Source organism: Stegostoma tigrinum, chromosome 10, assembly GCF_030684315.1.
Source record: "Stegostoma tigrinum isolate sSteTig4 chromosome 10, sSteTig4.hap1, whole genome shotgun sequence".
Lineage (NCBI taxonomy): Eukaryota > Metazoa > Chordata > Chondrichthyes > Orectolobiformes > Stegostomatidae > Stegostoma > Stegostoma tigrinum.
This window is the reverse complement of record NC_081363.1, coordinates 67,414,628-67,434,445: the sequence shown is the minus strand read 5'-3', so window position 1 is coordinate 67,434,445 and position 19,818 is coordinate 67,414,628. Positions and strand designations below refer to the sequence as shown.

The 19,818-nt window shown below is 39.0% G+C and overlaps 1 protein-coding gene across 4 annotated transcripts in view; it reads right to left on the bottom strand.

Moving 5' to 3' along the window:
- ryr3 (ryanodine receptor 3) overlaps nucleotides 1–19,818 on the bottom strand; it is a 369,427-nt gene that overhangs the window by 174,494 nt on the left and 175,115 nt on the right. For all 4 annotated transcript variants that reach the window (XM_059649213.1, XM_059649214.1, XM_059649215.1 and 1 more), the window contains 6 exons: nucleotides 17,724–17,884; nucleotides 16,091–16,256; nucleotides 13,598–13,684; nucleotides 12,177–12,403; nucleotides 8,441–9,248; nucleotides 4,852–5,052 (listed from right to left, as the gene is read on the bottom strand). In XM_059649213.1, coding sequence (XP_059505196.1) covers nucleotides 4,852–5,052; nucleotides 8,441–9,248; nucleotides 12,177–12,403; nucleotides 13,598–13,684; nucleotides 16,091–16,256; nucleotides 17,724–17,884 — 1,650 coding nt within the window. The remainder of the gene's footprint in view (nucleotides 1–4,851; nucleotides 5,053–8,440; nucleotides 9,249–12,176; nucleotides 12,404–13,597; nucleotides 13,685–16,090; nucleotides 16,257–17,723; nucleotides 17,885–19,818) is intronic.

The window sequence follows — 19,818 nt, the reverse complement described above, 5'->3', positions numbered from 1 at the left end:
CTGTGGAGATTCAAATTGCTAGACGTTGCTTTGAACTTTGTGAATTCATTTGGATAGGGAGAGTGCAATTTTTGAGAGATATGGTAGCTCTATGGATGCGGTGTCCTTTGGAGGAGACCTAATGACTTTTGAGAGCGGTAAGTTGCCCTTTGAGAAAGGTCAGGTGATGTTTGGGATTGTTAAAAGTGCCATGTGTTAGAGCTGGCAGGTTCATTGGAATGGTAAAGAAGAAGTGTGCAACAACTGTCAATTGTGTAAAAAGGCTGTTAAAAGGAAAGCTAAGCTGTCAAGACATTCAAAACACCTGCTATATGAACATATGAAAATAAAAAAATGGACTGTTTAATAAAAAGAAGTCACTGCTAGCTACTTCATTTGCATGACTGATCTGACAACCTTCCACTGTCAATAAAGGGAGTCTGTTTTTTAACTTCATGTGGTTAAGAATCTTTGAATTGAGACAATTTATTCCAATGTTTGTTTTTATTAGACCAAATGCATGTAAGGGTATGTAAATACATTATTTTTTTTAATGAATAAGACATTTTTCTTCTAACGCACCAATGTCTACATTTGACACTTAAAACTTCATTTTGTTTTCATCTTTGCATAGGTCCTGGAGTCTCCTGTTTGTCTATCTTGGATTGCAGCATCTGCAGTTTTTTTGTCTCTGTCTAGACAAATACCTAGAATAGGAGAAGTTGCATTATGACAAAATGTTGTGCTGGCTAGGATGGTGTCCGCTGGAGTTTAGTGGAGTTAAGAGGTAACTTGACTGAAATATACAAGATTCTAAGGAGTCTTGAGAGGATGGATATTTTGAGGATGTTTCTTCTTGTTGGAAAATCCAGAGAAAGTCATCTCTGTTTAAATATAGGGGCTCTTTCATTCTTTGCCCCTCACAGAACTTCAATCCCCAAAAGCAATCATGCCATCTCATCCTATACATCCGAGCCTTTCAATTTCCCATGCCAATCCATGCCCTTGTATGCAAGCCATTTTTTTTGCTGTATGCTCCATGCTAATCTCTGATTTTCTGCTCACCCTTCTGGGTCTTTATTCTCCCAATGCTAACTAACTGCTGATTCATGCCAATACATGCACCACACACATTACCCTATACCCTACCATGTCATTAAATCTAAATTTGAGGAACAAAATCTTATTTTCCACCTGGGCACCCTATAGTCTGGAGAACTCAACATTGAGTTTGCCCATTTCAAATAACCTTCCCACCTATCCCCGCCTGCCCTTCCAGCCCCAATTCCTCCCTTCCATTCCACGTTCTGACCCTCCCTTCAATCCACCAACAGAATTCATCTGTTCATCAACCAACCATGTTGTAGCTTCTACCAGTGTCCACCTATCACCACTTCTACCCCTCCCTCCACTTTATCTGGAGCTCCCCCACCACAACATCCAGTCCTGAAGACGAGTAATACCCAAAACATTGATTGCTTCTTTCCTCCAAGTGCTGCCTGGCTTGCTGCGTTCGTCGAGCCTCCTGTTTGACTAGATACCCTTCGCTGAACTGCTTCCAAAACATTCACATTCTTTCTTAAATAAGGATACCAAAACTGTACACAGTACGCCAGATATGGCCTCACCAATACTCTATCTAACTGAAGCATATTCTTTCTACTTTGAATTGAATTTCCCTCTCAGGGAGCAATAACATTCTATTAGTTTCACAATGTCTTGCTGTACCTGCGTACTAACTTTCTATGATTCATGGTCTGCAATTGCTAATTATTTATATAACATGCATTTTTATTCTTCTTGCCAAAATTGCCAATTTGTAAATTCCTGCTTGCTGTTCCATCCTTTACTTGAATTAGGAGGGTTATTATCAATACTTCCAATCTAACAGAGCTTTCCCTAAGTCAAGGGAAATTTGGAAAATTAAAACCAATGTTAAAAATGAACTCATTATCCACTTCTTTTAAAACTTTACAATGAAGTCCATTAGGGCCTGGGAATCTGTCATCTTACCACTTCAACCATTTACTTAGCATCAGCTTTCTGGGTGATTATACTTTCAGGTTCTGCTCTTCCTTCCATTTTTGGATTTACAGCTATTTCTGACATGCTACTTGTATTCTCTACAATGAATACCTTTCAAAATATCTATTCAAGTTATTTGCCATTTCTTTAGTTTCCATTATTAATTCCCAATAGTCACTTTCTATAGGATCAATGCACGTTATAACTCTTTCCTTTGTTATGTATCTATAGAAGCCTTTTCTATCTGTTCTTATATTTCTAGATTGCTTTCTCTCATGTGAACTCTGACCCCCTATGAATCTTTCATTCATTCTTTGCTTTCTTTTAAATACTTTGTCTAATAATCTGAGGTGCGCTCATCTTCGCATAATTATATACTTTTAAAATTGATACACGTGTTAATTTTATTTTTAGATCACCAATGATTGTGGATTCTCTCCTTAGGATTCTTTTCTTGTTGGTATATGTCTATTCTGTGTATTCTGAAATATCCCCCACTACATCTCTACTGATTAATTCTTAATTTAAATTTATGATGACCGTCACTAAGACTGAGCTTTATATCTCTAATTCAGTAACAGGATTCAAATTTCACCTTTGACCACGGTGGGATTTGAACCTATGTCCTAGAGAATTGGCCTGAGCTTCTGGATTACTAGCCCAGTGACATCACTGCTAGTCTTTCAGCCACACATTTACTTCTCTAATCTTATTTGCCCTATGGCAAATTACATATTGCTCAGCTAATAATATGGCAATTATTATCTTTGAGATTCTGCTTCTTAATTTGATACCTCGCTCTCATACTCTCTATGCAAAACACCTTCTCTTAATCTGTACATCCTGTTGCTAGTTTCATTGACAACAACAACTGGATTTGCTCCCTCGCCGCAACCCCCCCCGTGCCCCGCCCCCCCCACCCCGCCGCGCCGCCCCCGCCCCCGCCCCTCCGAAACAGAAAAGAAAAAAAAATTCTCGAGCTATTACTTCAGTCAAGAATTTATTTCAGAATAAAAGTTTCCTCCTATCAGAACAGCAAAGATATAATTTAGGAGAACAGTAACCACTGCAGAGTGTTTTAGTTTGTGAAGTTGTAAAGTTTCCTGTTACATAGTTCTCAAGTCTCCTGAACTGACAACAGGTTTAGGCCTCAGAACTGAAAGCAAGTTCAGGCCAGCAGAATCGGAAACAAACACTCTGAATAACTGCCCCTGTATGTCCAGTTTTCCCTCTGGGGCTAGTCAGTTAAATAAGAATTTAAAACATTGAACTATGAGGGCTCTTCTCTTCGATTTGAGTATCTGCACTGGGGATTGCTGGCAATTAGGTTGAAACTTTGCTTTGCTATTTATGTTAAGATCCTTCAAAACTGTCATTCATGTAAGTATATATAGTTTATACGGAATAAGCCTAAATTCTATTGTGAAAGAATACTTTGCAGCCTCAAATAAATATGTCATTAACTAATCATCCTGGTAACCAAACTCTAAAAATTAACTAATGACCTATCAATCAGATTTCAATCTGGGATTTGACTTGTTCAGTGTTGCCATCAGGTGGGATTATATAATGCTCGTCATGAAAAGTAGTGAGGAGCAACAAATGTTGGCTGCATCAGTGATGCCCACATCCCATGAACAAAAGTACAGAGCTACCCAATTATCATGGACCAGAAACTCAACAGGTCCAACTACCAATGCTGGCCACAGTACAGCCCAGTACTTAGACAATTTACATCAGAAAGTTCTTATTGAACTTGTTCGACCGCCCTTTCAGGCTGTAATAAATTACAAATGAATAACTGTCCGCTGGAAAATCCACAACACTACGCATATTGAAAATGATGTAAGGAGGCCTCTTAAAAGGAGGTGGATGCTCAGTGCTTCAGAAGACAACGTATAAACTGTCTTTTTTGTGTTGAAGCATACCCAGAATTACTTTGCATTGCTGTGGAAGTGTATACATTCTGAGTGGATTGAATTAAAAACTTCCCAGTTACTAGAACTTTTCTGTTAACTAAGGAAAGCCGGTTTTGGATTCTAGGGAGAAAACAGCATTGACCTATTTACCTTGTAGTACCAGATTAGATTCCCTACAGTGTGGAAACAGGCCCTTCAGCCCAACAAGTCCACACTGCCCCTTGAAGCATCCCACCCAGACCCTTCCCCCTATAATCCACACACCCATGAACACTACAGGGAATTTAGCATGGCCGATCCACCTAGCCTGCACATCTTTGGACTGTGGGAGGAAACCGGAGCACCCCCACACAGACACAGGGAGAATGTGCAAACTCCACACAGACAGTCGCCCGAGGTTGGAATTGAACCCGGGTCCCTGGTGCAGTGAGGCAGCAGTGCTAACCACTGAGCCACCGTGCCGCCCTAAAGTTCTACTATCAAGATAATGAATATCAATGATGGGAATGCCATGAAGCAAGTGTCATTGACCCCATTATTTTTATTATTCTTTCATGGGAAGTGGGCACCAATGGCAATGCCAACATTCGGCATTCATCCTGAATTGTGACTTACTTGGCTATTTCAGAGGGCAGTTAAGAATCACTACATTGCTACTGGTCTTGAGTTACATGTAGGCCAGATCGGATAACAAAAGCAGATTTAATTTGTCAAAGAGAGCCTAATGTATCTTTAAGCCTATTGAAAAAAACACTGTTAACGAGATTAGCTTTTCCAATTCCAGGCTTGTTATGAGTTTAATTCTTTAAATTCCTGCCAATGATAGGGTTTACACCCATATGCCCAGCACATTAACCTGGACCTCTGGACTCCTGATCCAGTGACATTACTATTACACCAACACCTCTCCTTTAATGATAGATGTCACCTGCTCCTGAGGAGGTGAACGGAACTCTTTAGTCTTCTTGGCAGTTAAGGCCGCAGACATGTTGAAAGCTAGCATTAGTTCATCATAGCGAAACTTTTGGTTCCTCTGTAGCCTTGCAACAAACTTGTCTGCGAAAGAAACAATAGCCTCAACTCGATGTCGAAGTTCACAATCACAGAAGTAGTGCAGTAGTTCACACATCTGAAAAACAAAATAAATTACGTTTTTGACTAAGCGATCAATTAGTGGAAACAACAAATACATTTTTAAATAAATAAAAACACACACGTATATCCATGAGTTTCTCAAGTATCTGCTTAATTGAACAAAATCAAAGTTTGTTCCTTATTTACTTTTAAGTCTTCCAAAACTAAATGTAGTTTGTCCTAGGAGCAGAAAAAATATGCTGATGCTAATTATATATTAAGGTCATCCAAGTGAAGGGCATTCCACTCCATGGGTCTCCATCTTGAGAGATGGTGCCTTGAGCAATGCCACTGGAGCTCCTTGCTTCTGCTATGGCAACCTATAGTGTCACACTTAGAGGGGGACCTCTGACCTCAGACAACGTGTGGTCCAAATATTTCACAATGTCACATTATCGAAGGAAGACTGCGTGTCTCATCAACTGCAAGGGGGAGAGTAGCAGCAAGATGGATCTTGTCATTTTGGTTCAAAATATCACCAAAACCAACAAGATCATGTGGACAATGACAGTGTCACAAGATCTCCACATGCAATGAGTCACAGGCAGGCCTCTTCCTTGGGTCCATCAGCCATGATCTGTGGTGATGGACAGCTGGTGACATGGCCAGGGCTATGATTGCCCCCCCCCCCCCCCCCCCCCCACAAACCCGGAGTTCTCAGTCAAGTATCTGAACAGAGATGGAGGTTTATGAAGGTCATTTGACAAACACTACGCTGGGAAAGAGGTGTCTTTGGGTAGTCATTTCTGTGACTGATTAATCCTCTTTAGGACATCCCGCGCTTACATCATAGTCCAAACATGTACAGGTTAAGTGGATTGGCCATGCTAAACTGCCCCTAGTATTTAGGGATCTGTAGGTTCAGTGGATTAGACATGGGAAATGCCGGGTCATAGTGTTAGGAAAAGGGGGGGGGGGGGGGGGGGGACGGGCAGTGAGTCTGCGTGGGATGCTCTTTGGACAGTTGCTGTGGACTTGTTGGGCCAAATGGCCTGTTTTCACACTGTAGGGATTCTATGAATCCAACGATTAGCTTCACAAACAACCCATTTATCAGCTGAATTTGGAACAAAGGTCAATCATACCTGGTACACGAGACATACATTCACACATAGAGACCAGTCCTCAGGCCATACATTCCAAAAACTGGTTGATCAAATCAAACCACACCACAGGGTTCTCTGGCTGTCTGTAACAGACTGTATTCAAGTAACCTAGTGATCGCAAAACCCAAAACAAAACATCCACTGCTTTGGTGCAATTCCACAATTAGGTAACAGTTGCTGAACAATCCTGAATGTTCTTAATAGCTACACTAACAGCCCCTTAAGATAAAGATTGGAACCAGTAAGCATTGTACAGCATTTGCAGGAGTCCATTCTCTGCAAATAAAAAGAACATGTTCAAGTCTTGCACTCTTTACCAGTTTTATGATAAATGCTACTCTTGTCTTTCCCTTGTTTCTCCACTGATTCGCTGTCATTAAAATGTAGCAAATAGGAGGAATAGGCTATTTGACCCTTCACGCCTAATCCACCTCATTCATTATGCTCATAGTTGATCATCCTACTCAGAACCCTGTTCCCACTTTTACACCACATCCCTTTAGCCCTAAGAACTATATCTAACTCCTGCTTGAATGCTATCAATGTTTTAGTGCTCAAATGCTTTCTGTGGCAGAGAATTCCACAAGTTCACCAGTCTCTGGGTGAAGAAATTTCACCTCATTCCAGTCCTAAATGGCCAATTCCATATACTTAGACTGGGAGCTCTGGATCTGGATGTCCCAGTCATTAGGAACATCCTTTCTACCTTTACTCTGTCTAATCCTGTTAGAATCTCTTGGGTTTCTATGTGATGTCCTGTCATTCTTCTGAACACCAAAGAATATAATCCCAACCAATCCTGTCTCTGTTCGTATGTCAGTCCTTCCATCCCAGGAATGAGTCTGGAAAACGTTCACTGCATTTCCTCCACAGCCAGAACATCCTTCAGCAGATAAAGAGGCAGTAACTGCATACAACACCCCAGAGGTGGTCTCACCAAGGCCCTGTACAATAGCAGCGAGACATCCTTGCTCTTGTACTTGAATCATCTCACTGTGAAAGCCAACATACCATTTGCCTTCTTCACCTATATTTGCATACTTACTGTTAGTGACACCCTGTCTCATTGCATCTCTCCCTTTCGCAATCTATTATCATTCAGACTATAACCTGTCTTCCTGGTTTTGACACCTAAGTGGATAATCTCACATTTATCCATTCTATATGTCATTTGCCATGAATTTGCCCACTCACTCAACTTGACCAAATCACATTGATGCATCTCTGCACCCACCTCGGCTCACCTTCCCACCCGGCTTTGTCATCTGCAAATTTGGAGGTAGTACATTCGGTTCCCTCATCTCACATATAGAATGAATAGCCAGTGTTTGAGCACCTATCCCTGTGGTATCCCATTAATCACTATGCTGTTTCTTACCTGCCAAGCAGTTCTCTAACCATGTCTGCACATAATCGCAAATCCCATCTTCTTTACTTTTACATGCCAATCTCTCATGTGGGTCCGTATTGAAAGTGTTCTGGATGAACAAGTAAACCACACTCACTGGCTTCTCCTGACCAGCTCAACTAGTTACATCCTTGAAAACTTCCAGTAGACTTACCAAGCACAATTTCCCTTTCATAAATCCACAGTGACTCTAATTAATCCTACCTCTGTTTTCTAAGTGCATTCGGCTGATTTGTATATTCTGCCACTCTTCTGCTCTTGGTCTTTTTCTCTAATAAATTACTTTCTACTGTTATCCATCTTCGTAGATGACAATTTATGCACACTCATTCCTTGCGATTAGTTCGTGAATAAATTTTACGTAAACCTTAAACAAGTTACAAGACCACCCCCTTTTTTATTTGTATTGTTATGTAATATATTTTTGAAAAGTCCAGTTATATTTTCTAAGTTAATCAATTTCAGTACACCTCGTTCAACTACCTCTTCCTGTTCAACAAATTTTGGTTGAAGACTAGTTTACCTGCTCATAATCTACGTAAGGGAATCTTCACTCTATTAAATGTCCCCAAATTTATAAATCTGTTCAACTAATGCAATTATTATCAAATGAGCATTACCTTTACTTAGTTAAGAACTTTTGTATGAACAGACTTCCATTAAAAAGCCATTTTATTTAGTTTTATTTTTCAGGAAAGACCATTGTAGCAAACATCAACTTACTTGTATTGTGGGCATATCTCAGTGCCCCTAACTTTCCATCAGTGCGACACAAATGTCTTCTAATAAATGTTTAATTATGCAGTTGCATAAAATTGCCACATGGTGGAGAAACTGGCATTGAACTGAATTGCTACATAGTTTTATACCTGAAGTTTCACAGATTCTGGTAAGCTCTTTTCCAGTAATCCCTTTAAACACAACTGAGCTGCTGGTGTTGTTTCTTCACCTGCCTCTACAGCCTTTTCTTCGTTTCTGGTGGCCACTTCCTTTTCTGTTTTGTTCTCTTCTACTGTCTTTTCTTGGTGTTCACCAAACAAATCAGAGTCAATCAGAACCAGGATCTTTCGGACATCGTTATCATCAAACATGCCAGTGATCAGCATGGTTTTAACCAACTTGAGGATGGGAACAAGTTGAAACTTAACACTGCCCCCAACTGGATCTCTAATGTGTGGTCCACCACCTGTGACAGCTTCAGTGAGCATTTCAATTGCTTTCACCTTCAGAATTTCAAATGGTAGCTTTGGACTATATTGTTGCTTATTCTCACTGGTGGTGATGAAACATGGCATTGAGAAATTTAATCGGGGTCTTAAGCAAGTACTGAGCCCAACTCCAGGATGTCCATAGGTCCGACTTTTATCTGGAAACAATGTTATGCTCCTCGTTTCATCAGTTACAGGGATTATGAATTCATTGTTCATAATTAATCTGGCTTCTTTTGCTGATTCTAGGTGCATACTCAAGAGGAGATCATAGAATCCACCACGTAGAAGTCCTGGCAGATATTTGTTCTCAATTGTAAACAGAAGTTGAGATTGATCAACGTGACTGCAAAGTGCATGTGCAACACGATTATTACCCACAGCACAGAGGGCACAGTACAGTTTGAGCGTGTGGTAATGAAACTTCATGAGCTCTTGATTTTCAGCTAGTTCCAAAATATCTATACACCTGCAAAGTTCAAAAAAGACAATAATTTAAGACTTAGCTGAGAAACAAAATACATTTTCAAAACCTGACCCAAAGTAATAAAACTAAATTCAACTATCCCAACTGGTTGCATTGGATTCTGGTAACTAGTTGCTGAATTACCAAAAATAAAACATCACAAGCGCTCTTAAAGTAAACAATCAAGATAGTCCTTGTAAATATTTAGTTATAGTGTTGAAAGTGTAGGATACGCAAATCTCCCTAAAATAATACAAAGTCCTGCAGGTGCTGAAAATTTGGAATAAAAACAGAAATTGCTGGAGAACGCAACAGGTCTGACAGCATCTGTGGGGAGAAAGCAGATTTAACAATTCGAGTCTGCTACAATTCTTAAGAAGAGTTAGGATCATAGAATCGGTTACTAGACTCGAAACATGAACTCTGCTTTCTGTCCGCAGATGCAGCCAGACCTACTGCGTTTCTCCAGCAATTTCTTTTTTTTCTTGGGGTTCACCCCGTTGTGCTTAAATCATTTTCTTCATGGTGTGGAATTGACAATGCTTCCGGATATGAAGTAACTACATTGAAGTTTTGGCAAAAGTTTTAGCACGGGTTGTGGGTGAGGTTGTTGAATTGCTCGACAAGCTGGCTTGTTCTTGTTCAGACATTTCATCACCATGCGAGGTGACATCATCAGTGGAAGCTCCGATGAAGTGATGCTATTCTAGTCCACTTGGAATTTATAGTGTCCGGTCTGTTTTGGTGAGTAGTGTCATTTCCGGTTTTGATCTGTATTGGTTTGTATATAGGATTCAATTCTATATGTTTGTGGAGAGCCCTCTCCATCCATAATGCAATCAATGAACATATAGACTTGGACCCTATACACAAACCCATACAGATCAAAACCAGAAATGACACTACTCACTATAACAGACCAAACAGCATAAATTCCAAGCAGAGTAGAATAGCATCGCTTCATCAGAGGTCTCACTGATGATGCCACCTAGCATGGTGACGAATTGTCTGAACGAGCAAAAGGCAGCTCGCCGAGCAAGTCAACAACCTCGTGAAATAATCACTTTCTGAAACGTAACAATTTTCGCTTTGATGGCAAGTCAACTAAGATAATGATGTTACACTCAAAAGTTATACGAAAAAATACTTGGATAAAATTTCAAAACTACTTTACATCGATTTTTTCATTTCAAATATCCTTGCCAATTCTAATTGAATCTAATTCTTTAGAACAGTGAAGTGCATTGTTTCATCAAGTTAGTGAAGGTGCTTCAAAATTGCTTTAAATTGGCACATTAGGGGCTAGCCAGCTATAAACAAAGTAATTCAGATTCTTAATTTTAAAAAGGTAAAGTTTATTTACAAATTTACTTGAAGAATTTCTTTGCTATATTTCTGAACATGTAATTTTAATTTAGGTATATTAAACAAACATACAACTTAGTGGTATTACCCCTAGACTATTAATCTAGAGATAAAACAAAGAACTGTCAATGTTGGGGATCTGCTGTCAGTTCTGAAGAAGGGCCACTGGACTTGAAAAGCTGATGCTGTTTTCTCTACACAGATGCAGCAAGAAATGTTAACTTTCTCCAGCAATTTCTGTCTTTATATATCTTAATTTAAGAAATCAGGTTAATTTTCTGGAGATGTGCATGTGAATCCCACCATAGCAAATCGTGGAATTTGAATTCAATATAAATCTGAAATTAAGAGTTTAACGATGACCATGAAACTGCTGTCAATTGTCAGTAGAACCTGATGTCCTGTTGGAATGGAAACTCCCATCCTTACCCAGTCTGACCTGCACATAATTCCAGACCCACCTATGAAATGGTTGAGTCTTGGGAATGAGCAACAAATGCTGGCCAACTATGAATGCCCAAAGCCCATGAATGAACATACATAGATAGATAGATTAAACAGATAGATTGGACAGATATGAAAAGGACCAGACTTTGGATGTTTAACAATTGGGCAGTTCATCCATATGACCAGACTTAAAAATGCAATGGTTTATTATAAAATATATTCTATGCTATTTTGAAATACCTTTCTTTGAAATGAACATGTACAATTTGCAGCTAATCTTTGAGCTCTGGCGACAAACTTTTTTGCGGTATCTGGAAGCATTTTTACTTGAACATTAGGACTTATGCAAAACAGGTACTGTAAACCTAGGGAAAAGTGTGCATTTATGTAGATTTCACACACATTTTCTACAATTTGAAGTGGACCAGTTTATGCTAACATCACTTGCCTGCTACATGCAATGAATGTCAAAATTAATCTGAATGAGCCTAGACTTTAAAGTGGATATTGACACAATTTCATACTGAGCGTAGAGTTTCCAAATTTCAGATAATGTGAATAGTTGGTTGAACCTGCTGGAAATCTCTATCATTGTTCACATTAACTATAACCAAGCACAGGAAGCAGATGGAAAGAAGAGACTTTGGGAATATTCAAATAACTGATCAATTCATTGAATTGGAGATGAGGTCAAGATTTTCTAACCATAGGATCAGCCTTGTGTATATTCTGGCTTCAGATGCAGTACCGAACTAGACAAAATGGTTAACAAAGTGTGGGGCTGGAAGAACACAGCAGGCCAAGCAGCATCTTAGGAGCACAAAAGCTGACGTTTCGGGCCTAGACCCTTCATCAGATTTTTTTCTGATTTTTCATTTTTCTGATGAAGGGTCTAAGCCCGAAACGTCAGCTGCTGTGCTCCTAAGATGCTGCTTGGCCTGCTGTGTTCATCCAGCTCCACACTTTGTTATCTTGGATTCTTCAGCATCTGCAGTTCCCATTATCTCTGGACAAAATAGTTGTATGCTTATTATAGTGTTATTGGCACCATTCACCCAATACAGCCCTCTAGGTGGATACAGGAAGTTTTGGGAATTCAGCAGAACAATGTAAACTAACCTATTCTCTTCTGGAATATGCAATGCCATCATCTGCAATGGTTCAAGGCACTGCACTACCCAGCCATGGTGATCGCTAATTCGCGCTGTTTCAACATTGAGGAAGTCATTAGGCATTCTACTCCACTGAACAGGAGTAATCATCTGAACATCAAGTCGAGGAGGACATTGTGGAATAGGATTTTTTTCTTCGCTTTTAAATATAGCAGCAGACAAAGGCATGGCGTTCTGTACCAGAAGATAAATCGAAACATTAATGCACAATGACATGAAGGTAACACAACATTAGTTTATGTTATTAGTTCATTACAATTTAAGATTGAAGTAACCTATACTATTGTGATTGGAAACTAATGAACCTTTTAGCACACATTTTCAAAAAGATCAGCATGTCATTGGACTGCATTCCAATCACATTGGCAGCATTAAAAATCTGAAAAAATATGAAACAGGTCAAAATTATCTTTCATGAAGTGCTGCACCATTCCAGAGGATCCTCCACATCATAATGTGTATAATAATAGGAGTCCTGTGAGGTAGAATACAACAGAAGTGTACAATACTACATCTCTTCCTTCTTGGTGTTTAGCATCAGTTTCAATTTTGCACCAATGAGATTCTATTTTTAAGGAGGATTTCAATAGCCTGACCAACTGTGCTTGTCTGTCAACAAATCACAACTTTTTAACTATTACTAAGCTGCACTATAACAACGAGCAAGACTTGTTTGACAGCATCTTCCAATTTCTATTATCAAGAAGGACAAGGGCAGCAGATGCATAGGAACACTTCAAGATCCCCTCTGAGCCACACACCATGTCAACCATATTGAAGTTTCTTCTACTTTGGGAGATCCAGCAAAGCAGTGAAATTGCACTGCAATACCTTGGTGGCATTGCTATCCTGGTGGAAAAGGAGGTTAAATTATCAACTTTAACAACACTCCATTACCCGTTGTCTTAGTCTGCCTGCTGACATCAGATTATCTTTTTTCTGGCCCTATTCTGGGGATTTTATTGAGAATGTCCCTTCAATAGGTGGAGAGCTGTGAAAATGACCCCTCCACCAGCCTCTGAAGGATATTGTTCTTAATTATTACTAGAGAAGGGTTCCAACACCTTCACATGGAGTTGATAGCATAAATGACAGCTTTCTGCAAGTTTGTCTTGCTGGCAAATTGTCTGTCATTCTGTCCTAATTTTTTTTTCTCTCTTAAGTTAAGCAATTAGGATGCTAGCCGATCATTACTTTTGCATTGATCTATCAAATGACACTGCCTTCTGCAAATTGCAGATCGGTACACTTCCAACTGCCACTTTATGAAAACCCTGTTCATTAGACCCATCTTATTCAACTAGATTTCAACAGGAAGAACCGCACAACCTATTTATATATGACAGCAATAGACATGAAAACAAATACCTTTGATTTTCCGAGTTCAAACTGAAACATATTTGAACTTGTCGCCTGCATGAAAACAGCTGGGAATAACTTTGTACTTGGTTCAATCTGAAAAATAGTCACATATGTAAAAAGTATTTTTGTATTATCTTTAGAGGTTTTCAGTTTTTATAAAATATAGATAGAGAAAGTAACAGGGTGGTGGCTCTGTCTAAACACTGTAGGTAAATGTTTCCCCTCTGATAGTTGCCGAATGAAACAAGTGGAATAATCTTTGATGATCACCATTCTGTTTTGAATGAAGAAAAAAATCAAACTCAATTCTATTTATTGTTTAATCAATTTGAATCAGAACAACCAGATTAAGAGCTTTAAGACCATGGATGTGGTATAGCTGAGCTACCCCTTCTAAAGGTGGGTTATAAGAGTACTATTATGGCAGTTTATGAGGAGCTAAAGCACGTCAGAAATTTGCTTCGTGACTTACAACCAGTATCGAATGTGATGTAAAACTGGAAACCCAGCCATTCAAGTTTGGACTGAAAAACAGAGTTAATTAATAGTAAATGAGTTTCTGGGGAAGAGTAATCACTATATGATTGAATATTGACCTTGAGAATGATTTTATTATATACAAAACCAATGTCTTAAGTTTATTTTTAAAAATTACAAGTTGTAAAGTTAAGAACAGTGAATTTGGAAATGAAATTAAATCATGTGGCAATAGTAAGTAAAGGCAAACATTTGAAGAAATAATACACAAAATACAACTAGGAATCCTTAATTTCAAGGAATTAAAAGCTGTGCACAAAGTGTCATCCAACCAATGCTAATAAGACAATTTGAAGCATTAGAGTGGATGATTAGATGTATTAGTGTGTTATGTGAAAGGATGAGTTGGATAATGTTCCAAAACGAGCAACGTCATTGCCATATTAAAAATAAAAATCTGCCTCCTTGGAGAAAGTTTATCTACTAACCATCTTCTAGCATCATTTAAAAGGTGGGAAGTGAGCATATTGGATGAGGATTTGTGTTGATCATTCATATCTGGCTTTACAATAGAAGATACTAAAATAATCCCAGGAATAGTGAAAACCTAATGATGTAAGATTGAGGAACTTAAACATTTAGTATTAGTAAAAAGAAATGTTAGAGAAATTTCTGGAACTAAAAGCTGACAAATCCCTAAACCGGATGGCCTGCACTTTCTAGGTGGTACATAATGGAGGCTATCTTTACATTGACTGGACAGTCATCAAGAGCCCCATGCTAGGCTAGGATCAGGAATAAAGAACTCTCACTGTAGGACTTAGGTGAGACCATACCTGGAGAATTGTACATCATTTTGGTCTCCTTACAAACTGCAAGATATCTAACATTAGACAGGGACCACAAAAAATATTTACTAGGTTGATTTCTAGTGTGAAGGGATGATCCAAAAGAGACTGAGCAATTTCCTCGTGCTGAGAAGAAATAGAGAATCTTAAACAAATAGAGATAGTAGGAACTGCAGATGCTGGAGAATCTGAGAAAAAAAGGTGTGGAGCTGGATGAATACAGCAGGCCAAGCAGCATCGTCAGGGCGGCACGGTGGCACAGTGGTTAGCACTGCAGCCTCACAGCACCAGGGACCCGGGTTCGATTCCAACCTCGGGCAACTGTCTGTGCGGAGTTTGCACATTCTCCCCGTGTCTGCGTGGGTTTCCTCCGGGTGCTCCGGTTTCCTCCCACAGTCCAAAGATGTGCAGGCTAGGTGGATCGATCATGCTAAATTGCCCGTAGTGTTCAGGGGTGTGTAGGTTATAGGGGGATGGGTTGGGGTGGGGTGCTTCAAGGGGCAGTGTGGACTTGTTGGGCCGAAGGGCCTGTTTCCACACTGTAGGGAATCTAATCTAATCTAATTTTAGGAGCAGGAAAGCTGATGTTTTGGGTCTAGACCCTTCATTTTTTTTCCTCAAGAAGCGTGTTGGCCCAAAACGTCAGCTTTCCTGTTCCTAAGATGCTGCTTGGCCTGCTTTGCTCATCCAGCTCCACACCTTGTTATCTCAAACAAGTAACTTTCTTAATGGGTTTTTACAGGACAGGGAATGAAAATTTATTTCTTGGAGCTGATAAGTCTATAATATATGGCCATGGTCTCAGAATAAGAGATTGAGCATTAAAACGGAGATGCAGAGACATTTCTTCACCCAGCAGGTAATGAAATCTTGGAAAAAGAGCTATGGATACTCATTTGTCACATATATTAAAAAAAACACTGATAGAGTTCTGTATACTGAAGGAATCAAGGGATATGGGAATAGTGCAAAAGGTCAGAGTTGAGGTCAAAGATCAGTTCCGATCTTAGTGAACAGCAGACCAAGTCAAAGGACCTGGTTCTTCTAAATATGAGCTTTCTTCATTCTCATCCTTTTTATTAAGTAACTTTAGAGATCCTACAGTCAGCTCAGAGTTTTGTAAAACAGACGGAAATTCCAAAAATGTTAACATTAAACCAGACATCCATTTTACCTGGTAGTGAGTACTAAGGTCCTTTCCATTTGCTGTGAATGTTAACCGGCCTGTTGCTAGATCAATGAAACATCCAATTTCAAGGTCAGTACCACTGCTGTTTCTTCCCTTTGAGCTGCCGACAATATCTCCTCCCCAAATCATGAAACAATTACATCGCTTGACACTACAAAGAGCAACAGAATTTAACATTTTATGCCATTTTATTGAGAGTTATCCTAGAGACAGGGAATAACAATAACATTTTGCTGAGTAATCACACCTGTTCATGTAAATATTTTACTATCAAACTTAGGCTGAAACAATGGGGCTCAAATCAATTGCAAAGAAAAAGGAGTGGGGAGTTCTTTGATTTACGTGCACAGGGAGGTGGTGACGTAGTGATATTATTGCTAAACTGTTAATTCAGAGACCAGGTAATGTCTGTGGAAACTGGCTTTGAAATCCACCACAGCAGATGGTGGAATTTTAATTCAAAAAATATCTGGAATTAATGGTCTAATGATGACCAATGAAACCATTGTTGATGGTCAAAAAAAAAACCCCACCTAATTCACCAATATCCTCCAGGGAAGGAAACTTCCATCCTTACTTGGTCTGCTACACATGGTTCCCAATGTCCTGCAATATTGTTGACTCTTAAATGCCCTCTGGGCTATTAGCAATGGGCAACGGGATGGCTAGCCAGCAACAACCACATTTCAGAAATAAATATTAAAAGCAAATCCTGAATAATCTTGACAAGGTCGATAAGGATGTTTCCCCTCTTGAATGAGTCCAGAATTGGGCGGGACTTTTAAAATTAGGGATTGTCCTTTCAGGATAGTGATTGGAATATTTTGTTTTCTCTCAGAGGATTGGCCAACTTTGGAACTCTCTGCTTCCAAAGTGGTAGAAGTGGGGTCGTGAATATTTTTAAGACAGAGGTGGACATATTCCTATTAGGCAGGGAAATCAGGATTATTGAGGTAGATGGGAATGTCAAATTCAAAACACAAACAAATCAGCCACAATCTTGTTGAACATCACAGCAGGTTTGAGAGGCCAAGTGGTCTGCTTCTGTTCCTCTTTAATATGTTCATACGTTAGCTAGATATGATCCATATTTGCATTCATCAAACCCTAGTTGATAACCACTCAGTCAATGCAATGCAACTTTTGAAGAACATTGACAAATTTTCATATTAGGGACGCAATTGTTGGATTGCCTTTTTTATCCCAACAAAATTATAATATTAAAATAGGATTACGATGAAAGCACTTTTCTGTTTAAGAGGTAAATAAATGTTTTTGGAAGTACAGAAACAAATAGCCATAGAGTTATGAGCGGAGCAGTGATTCCTGGGTGACAATTTTGATGCTGAAGCCCAGGTCAGGAGTAATTCTACCTGAGGTTCCACAGGATGATACACTTTCAAACATTACATTTTCATTTGAAAAGACAAAATTGAATAATTCTGAATTTTTAAGATTTGCATCTTCCATAAAGTAGATTCTGTCATTTGGCACATATCACAATTAAAATTATAACTCACTTTTGATTTGTTAGAACTTTTGCATTGGCAACATACTTCACATAAAAGGTGAATTAACGGTAATTTATTACAGGAAGGTCTCAAATGGTAGGACTTACCTTTCATGTACTCTGCCTTTTTCATCGCCCAAGGTAACAGTGACTGTCCGATTTTTATTCATATCAAATGATTTTCCGTAGTAATGGTAATCAGGAGTTACCCAACCAATCCACACGAGAGATGGATCTTGTCCTGCAAATATTCTCACTGCATAACAATACTGCATGGCAAAAAGACAGGAGGAGCGCTTTATATCAAATACAATGAATAGACATTGTCAGAATTACTTATGTAGATCAATATGTGAGCAATATTTCAGAGAGATGGTTCACAAAACTTGCAATTTACTAATATCGTTTAAGTGGCAGAGACCACACACCATTTTCACTTTATTCTTAAGAGTTTTCTATTTTAAAACATATTGTAGATGACGCTCATTTGCAAATTAGTTTACAGATATCTTTTTAACGATATAAAACACACCTTTAGTTGTTATTCATACACATAAACTTACTTCTGGATCACAGTTGCAGGCACTGATTATCCTATGAACACAGCTAATTCAGAGGGCCTTGTGTGTCGATGAGTTAGATGGAAGTACAGAAAGTACATCCAAGTTTGCAAAATACACTAAGTAGGGACATTCAATAAATTGCATAAGAAGAGCAAGGAGGGCACCAACAGATGCACAGCTTGCATTTAACCATGGCAGTGCAGTTCCACATGGCCAAGTGTCAATTTGTAGAAGTAGAAGCTAGATAATTATTTCATATCAAGAAGCAAGGAACCAAGTGGAGGTTTTAGTGACCAGGTACAAAAATCTTTAAAATCTTTAAATATTGGCCAAACTTCAAACAGGCTAGAATACAAAGAGCAGGAAGGCATGTGTATAAGCTTGGCCAGCTACCATCGGGAACAACACAGCAGACAGGACATACTGGTCTTGGAAGGGGCGCCAAAATAATGCATTAACTTAAATTTAAACATGGTTTGACTGGGCAAAATTGCATGGTTATACTGTTTCACAAGACAAATCCCGAACAAGGCAGGATAATATTAAAATCACAGCATAACTTTCAGTAGTGAGATCTGGCTGCACCTTTTTCACATAGAAAGCTTTAAGGTTGGGATTAATAGATGTTGTTAGAATTTGGGGATAAGCATTCATGGCCAGAAAATGGAATTACTTCAAAGATCAGCTTTGAACATTGGAATGGAGTTAAGAAGATTAATGGCCTACTACATTCCTATGTTCCTGTGCCTGTTATTCAGTATTCAAAGGCCTAGCAAATGAATTATATCCTAAATTAGTCCACTGAACACGTTTAATTAGGCAAGTAGCAGAATTATGGAAATAGGTTAGTCAGCCCCATTTATTTGTCACAAGTAAACTTCAGGCACCTGTTATGACTCCAGAAACAGCTCACCAGTCTGAAGAGGCACCGTTATTAAGCTGCTTGGCTGCTGGTTGAGAGAGTCAGTACTGGAGGAGTAGTGAGAGAAGTAATACTGGCAAAATGTTGCCAGTTGAAACTGGGAAGACAACTCCTGTTTCACCAGCTCCACAAATCAATGAGAAAGAAAAAAACATAGCTATCCACTGGTAACTTGCAATGACAATTTTACAAAAGTAGCCTTAATCAGACACAGTTTAATTTACATATATGATTTGACTGAACAAAGACTAACATTTATTTCAGACAAAAGTACTGGATAGTTACGCAAGTTTTTCGATACATGATGGCCAGCATATTGACAGATGGAGGCATGAGCACTTTAGCTACCATACTGGACATGACATCTGCAGTTCTTTGCCTTATTATCACATTGGATACTTCAGTGTCCTTTTTACAGTTGTAAGACAGGGGTGGCATCATTGAATCTCTAGGCTCAAGTTTTGTCTGAAGATCAACTGAAGCTTCAGGGAAGCACTGGCAGGGGAACACATTGAAGTTTTAAAATAAACGGAGATTGGAACTCAAGTGCCACAAACTCAGGATGCAGGTCTATATTTTGAGAACATCAAACTGTAAAATTTCATTTTCACTGCATAACAATACAGTGGGCCTTCTGAATATTTGTACATCAATACTTTATACACAATAATCAAGTACTCAGTAAGTATATTTTTGCACGTTTCTGATATCATATAAA